General features: G+C 43.0%; 2 protein-coding genes across 2 annotated transcripts in view; one reads left to right on the top strand and one right to left on the bottom strand.

The window, feature by feature from the left end:
• The window catches only part of LOC101847013 (arylacetamide deacetylase), an 11,981-nt gene extending 9,190 nt beyond the window's left edge, over nucleotides 1-2,791 (bottom strand). Inside the window, exon 1 of the mRNA XM_005091392.3 lies at nucleotides 2,753-2,791. The gene's annotated coding sequence lies outside the window, so the exon portion shown is untranslated. The remainder of the gene's footprint in view (nucleotides 1-2,752) is intronic.
• Nucleotides 2,792-2,856: 65 nt separating this feature from the next.
• LOC101847402 (alpha-1,2-mannosyltransferase ALG9) overlaps nucleotides 2,857-6,328 on the top strand; it is a 29,377-nt gene continuing 25,905 nt past the window's right edge. The window contains exon 1 of the mRNA XM_005091393.3: nucleotides 2,857-3,148. Coding sequence (XP_005091450.1) covers nucleotides 3,081-3,148 — 68 coding nt within the window. The 5' untranslated portion in view covers nucleotides 2,857-3,080. The remainder of the gene's footprint in view (nucleotides 3,149-6,328) is intronic.

A 6,328-nucleotide genomic window follows, 5' to 3' on the forward strand; every position in this document is an offset into this window, starting at 1 on the left:
TACACGAATTTTCCTCACTTCACCCAGGTGGGAATGGGTACCCGGCTATAGACAGCGAAAGATCTTGTCAGTTTGTTAGTGTTTGAGCGCTTAATCAGCTGCTTGCACTGTATGCTTCCCGGGAAGCTGAGAATGTTTCGGAGTGTTCTATGGTCTGCTGGGGTAATAATATAGTGTAAAGCGCATAGAGCCTGCTGTTGAGCGGGGATATGCGCTATACAAATGCTATTTATTATTATTATTATTTTTCTCTTAATATTAGTTTAAGAAATTGTTATTTGTATAGCTTTCCTGTCCTGTTCAACTATCATGTAAATTCAAGGTCATATCTAAGAGGTGAGTGGAACTTTTAAATTTGATATCCTTCTCAAATAGGATTTGAGCCAAATTGGCAGAAAGTCTTAAAAACTTTCCAGAACAATCCAAGTTCAGAACGATACTCCTTTGAGGATATAAACCAAGGCAATCAATTTCATGGTCTAGCAAGATGCCAACTGACCCACTGGTGCATCCATAGGTAATGTGTGGACAAAGACCAACTAAGAGAAACAACAGGAAAGAGGAGCTGCACCCATATTTCTTATTTGGGATATTGCCACTTGCTTGTGAGGAAATGGCCAGTGGTGAACTTTTAACAATACAGACGAACCTGCCTTGACGGCCATATCTCTATAAGATGGCCACCTGCACAAATGGCCACTTTCCATTTCCCCCCTTGCGTTTTTTCTACATAATTTAACTGTGTAAAACGGGCACCTGTCCAAAGCGGCCGAAGCCACCATATTTTAAAACACAACCCCTATCACACCAAGCAATATCACATATGTCTTTGACGGCAATCTTAGTGACTCCATTACGTTTTGTCATAAATCGTGTATTGGCCCCTGGCGCTGTATGCGAGCCGTCATGTTAGGTTAGGTAGTCCCTCCAGATCCTGCTGTTTTAAGAAAACAGAATTTTTACTACACAAAAGTCACCAACGGGGCGGGGGGGGGGGGGGGGGGGGGGGGGGGAGCAGTAGATCAGTCGGTAGAACACTGACTTGTCACACCAATGACAGGGGTTTTGGTTTCATGACAGCCCCGATATTTTTTTCGGTCCACCTAGCAGTGATTTTGGTTAGCTGGATCTCCTCACCCATTATACTTTCTATGACTTCCTTTACTCTGTGAGGTGGACGTACTCTACGACCCCAGTAATAGTAGAGGACAGTAGTAGTAGTAGGTAGCAGCAGCAGCAGTATATATAGTAGTAGTAGTAGAAGTGGTAGTGGTAAGTATAAGTTGTAGTAATTAGTAGGGTACAGTAATAGTAGTAGTAGTAGTGATTGTTGTTGTTGTTGCTGTTGTCGTCATTATGTTGTTGTTATTGTTCTTCTTCAGCTGTTGTCATTGTTGTAGTTGTTATAGTTGTTTTTGTCGTTGTGGTGGTGATGTAGATTAGTAGTAGTAGGCTAGTTGTTGTTGAACAATTTCGGGATTTATTGTCCGTCGTCGATTCGGTTGAATATTTGAAGACAAAAGAACATTTCTGTACGGCCTCAAATTTTTTCAACTTCTGTTGAAATTCTGGCCATGAATAGAATTTTGCTCCCTAGCCTTTAGCATGTCACATGTGCTTTCTCACAGCATGAGGGTAAATGGAGAACAGAAAAAAGAACAAACTGCGCATGCGTCATTCGGGTGTAAATTTGGGTGCAGAATAACACTTCAATTTAGAAATTAAATTCTGCTTCCGCTTTGACAGTCTCGGAAAAGTAGGCCTAGCCTAGCCCAGATGTAGATCTAGGGGGCATGCCCCTCTGAATTTGACCATGACTTGATGTTTTTTTGCAATTAGGTTTGAAAGGCTATCTCTCCGGCATGCGAATCAAAAAGTAATCGTTTAGACTTAGAACCAGAAGTAATCGTTCTAATTGAGATTTTCTCTAGGTTAAGTTATAGAAAGTGGCTATTCTCACCCGCCCGGAAGTTCTCGCAAGATCAACTCCTCCCCTCTTCTCTCTCTCTCTCTGTCTCTTTCTGAATACTGTCTATCGGTGTGGACAATCAAACTGACCAAAACAAAGTTAAAAAATGATGTTAAAACACAAAAGTAAATTAATTTGGTTGTCTACAAAGATGCTACGGCTATTTAACTTTTCGAATCGAGCCGAACTACGCGGGTCGTCATTTTGTTTTGCCCGGAAATTCTCGCGCTACTCCTCTCTCTCTTTCCACTGCCCACAGACAAAATTGTATGCTTTTAGTAGGCTACAGTTGGAACGTTTGTTCACAGCACAGAATTCTACAATTTTTCTCTTATCACAGTGTAGAATTCTGTGGTTTAGGGTGAATGCAAAATTTGTTGACACGCGCACCGGGTGAGAATAGCCAATAGAGGTGGCCATAGACAAAAGACTCGCCTGTGCTCTTCTCACCCGGGGTGAGAATCTAGATTCTAGATGGCAAGAGGGCCTCATCTATTCTAGACTCTAGATCTAGAATCTAGATGTAGATCTAGATTCTAGCTAGAGATCTAGATCTCTAGATATAGATTCTAGTTCTAGTCTTACTTTTAGAGACCCTGCTTGTTCAACTCAGACTCAGAGGTGTGAGAAAGATGAATCTGTTTGTACACAAGCCGCCGCTTCGCCAGTCACAACACCGCACTAAGGCCTCGTACTTGGGTGGGGCTGGGCTAGGCAACAGCTGACTGACAGCAGGGCTGGAAACTGGAAAGTACTGTGGACTGTGGTGTTGTTAGCACTTACTTAGCAAGTTAGCACTGCAGTTAGTTAGCGGTGAGCGTGTCAGATAACGAAGGAAGCGGTACATGACAATCACGACAGTACAAAAATTTGCAGGGGAGGACACTCTCGACGCATTTCGCAAAGATCTGTCCTTTGCCACAAGACTGACTACTATACTGTATACATACTCTACTATAAAAATAAAAGGTCTGTTTAACTATAAACATATTGATTGACTCTCTAACTGAACACCTGCACTGAAGTCTGTGGCAACTGTTTAGAGTCTAGACTGAACGCAAAGAGATGTGCCACATATATCTAGTTGCAGTATAAAGTAGAGACAATCGAAATGGGCAACAAGCGCAACTTGCATCCACCAAGTCAGGCATCAGCAAGAAGAATGCCGGCATCAGACAGGTGAGGAAACCGAAAACGGCTGGTTGATTAGAATTAGATCTAGATCTAGATCTAGATTCTAGTTTACTAGATCTAGATCTAGATTATATCTAATTTATTATTAATAGATGAATTGTATGACAAACAAACGTTATAGATCTTGCAGTACTGATGAATGAGATGTGAGTGAGGCGTGTGTTAGGCCTTTTAGATTATTAATCAGATGCAGTCAAACCTGTGTAAGACGGCCACCCATTGTCAAGGAGAAAAGTGGCAGTATAAGACAGGTGGCCGTCTTAGGCAGGACTGATCAAAATGAAGAAAACAAATTATTCCCATCTGAAGTCCCAATCGAAAGTAGCCGCATTGTTGTTGTTTTTGTTGTTGTTGGTTTGTATAAAAAAAATATTTGATATAATTTTTATTTTGTTGCTGATTTTGCACAAGGGTGACAATAAAACGAAATGTATTAGACGAGGAAGACTGGGTGCCATGTTAAAACAAACACATGGGTCACCACCACCCCGTCCACTCGGAGAACGAGCGACGCTTCTGTCACAAGTTCATGTTGACGTCCATTGTTACTTTGTTACAGACTGGGTAAACAGTGACGACCACTCATCTCACGTACGAGATGTGTATGAGTTCTGGGCGGGGCTTATGGGTTATAATGAGGGATCCCATGCTTACCTCACCAGCAGCTGAAACTTGGTGTAACAGTGGGAGGGGCCTACATAACGCCAGGGGCCAGTGCACAATTTATGACTATTTAAAAAAAACTTAATGGAGTCACTAAGGTGGCCGTCTAAGACAGGTGTTATTGCTTAGTGTGATAAGGGTTGTGTGCTAAAATATGGTGGCCGCGGCCGCGTTGGACAGTGCCCGTTTTACACAGTTAAACTATATATAGAAAAAACGCAAGGGGGGAAACGGAAAGTGTCCGTTTGTACAGGTGGCCGTCTATTATAGAGGTGGCCGTTAGGGCAGGTTCGACTGTATATGGAGATTAGGCCATCATTAGGAGGGCTTTTTTTGTTTACAGAGCAGAGAGTTCAGAAAAGCTCTTCTTAGACAGTCGAGAGGTGAGCTTAATATCCAGTCACTAGATCTAAATGTAGATCGATCTAAACGGGCCTTCCCTGCATCATAAGTGTGAACAGAACAACCGGTAAATTTTTACTGTTGAAGTGTCTACGTACACGGTAACCGGGCACCTAGTCTCAGTATCTATGTACATGGTAACCGGGCACCTAGTCTCTCCTAGTCTCAGTATCTACGTACACTGTAACTGGGCACCTAGTCTCACCTAGTCTCAGTATCTACCGTATGTACACGGTCACCGGGCACCTATTCTCAGTTTCTACGTACACGGTAACCGGAATGATAATAAATCAATATTTGTCCTGTGCTGTCACTTGCAAAAAAAAAAGAAAGTCATACAAAAGCGTCTTGTCGGGCTTGCCATCGTCATACAAAAGCGTCTTGTCGGGCTTGCCATCGTGACCAGTGAGTGAACCTGTGCGTGCGCATCACATTGTGAGTACCGTTAAGTATAGGGCTCTGGAATGGGGGATTATTGATTTTTTTTTAACGGTACTGTCGGGGGAGCGGTGGGGATGGCTACACCGGATGACAAAAACTGAACTGCCCGGTTACCGTGTACGTGACACTGAGACTACGTGCCCGGTTGCCGGTTACCGTGTACGTAGATATGGAGGCTACATGCCCGGTTACCATGTACATGACACTGAGACTAGGCCTATGTGCCTGGTTGCCGCTTACTGAGACTAGGCCTATGTGCCTGGTTGCCGCTTACCGTGTACGTAGACACTACTTTCACTCCCGCCCACAGATGCACTGCTTTGGGGGGTCAAACTGCAGTACACTGTCTGCTATAGATTACACATAAATATAAAGCCACTAAAACTGTCGCAAATAAAATATTTTCAAGAAAATTTCAAATCTAACCGTAAAATATCAAGTTATGGGTTGAAACAGGCGAACACGCCCCCCTGAACCCCTCAGATTTTCTTTTACCCCAGGAGGGCAGCCCTCCTGGAACCCCCGATTAATCCAAAGCACATCTATCTCGATTAGGAACAATCAAATATTTCAAAAACTGTTAATTTGCTACGGAAATTATTGATATATTTCATGTTCAGCTCATCAATATTTAGTAGAAAATGGACAACTGGTAGCTAAGTGTGAGACGGGAGAGAGAGTAAAAAATACTGAACAACCAAGTTGAGTTGATCTTGCCGGGGGCAAAGTTGTCGACCAATGAGATTGCGATCATCGCGATCACGCACTCTCGGCTTGCTGGGGGAAGAGGTGTTGGGCAGAGGGCATGGCTGTTGATTCTGGGTGATGTGGAAAAAAAAAATTAATAGCAGAAAAACTATTCTGGTTAAAATCCCCCCGACGACAGTATAATTATAATGTAACCTCCTTACACTCACTTAGTTGAATCCGAATAATATTTAATAAAACATTTTTTGGGGACCTGAGTACTAATAGATCAAACGCTTTTTCGGATTCATGTCCAAATAGATTATAAAAATTTAATCGGACTCGAGTCCGAAAAGAGCTGGTCTTAAAAAAAACAAGTAGGCTGGATCGACCAGTCTTTAACGGCAAAAGTACTACTTACACAACCTCGCTAAAAACAAGATTGAAAAATTTCATTTTTGGTGGTAGTGGGATGTCGAAAGGCAAAGTTATTAACTATAGCTTAATATGAGGTTTTGGAGGTTTTATTTTTTGTATTTTGGGGGATTTTTGTTTTTTTTCACTGATGCTGTTCCCCTCCAGTCACCTTGTCACCTCCAACTCATGACCATACCTCTATATATGTATCTCGTCTGGGGTCATGCAGTCCGCCACATATCTTGACTAGCTGCTGTTTGCTGGCGTCGGTGGCCTAGTGGTTAGGCTCTCGGACTCGCAACCGTAAGGTCGTGGGTTCGAATCCCGTCAAGGGCCCGACGTTGTCACGTTGTGTCCTTGGGAAAGGCACTTTGCACGAATTTTCCTCACTTCACCCAGGTGGGAATGGGTACCCGGCTATAGACAGCGAAAGATCTTGTCAGTTTGTTAGTGTTTGAGCGCTTAATCGGCTGCTCGCACTGTATGCTTCCCGGGAAGCTGAGAATGTTTCGGAGTGTTCTATGGTCTGCTGGGGTAATAATATAGTGTAAAGCG

Source organism: Aplysia californica, unplaced genomic scaffold (genome assembly GCF_000002075.1).
Source record: "Aplysia californica isolate F4 #8 unplaced genomic scaffold, AplCal3.0 scaffold00029, whole genome shotgun sequence".
In the NCBI taxonomy this organism is placed as follows: Eukaryota; Metazoa; Mollusca; class Gastropoda; order Aplysiida; family Aplysiidae; genus Aplysia; species Aplysia californica.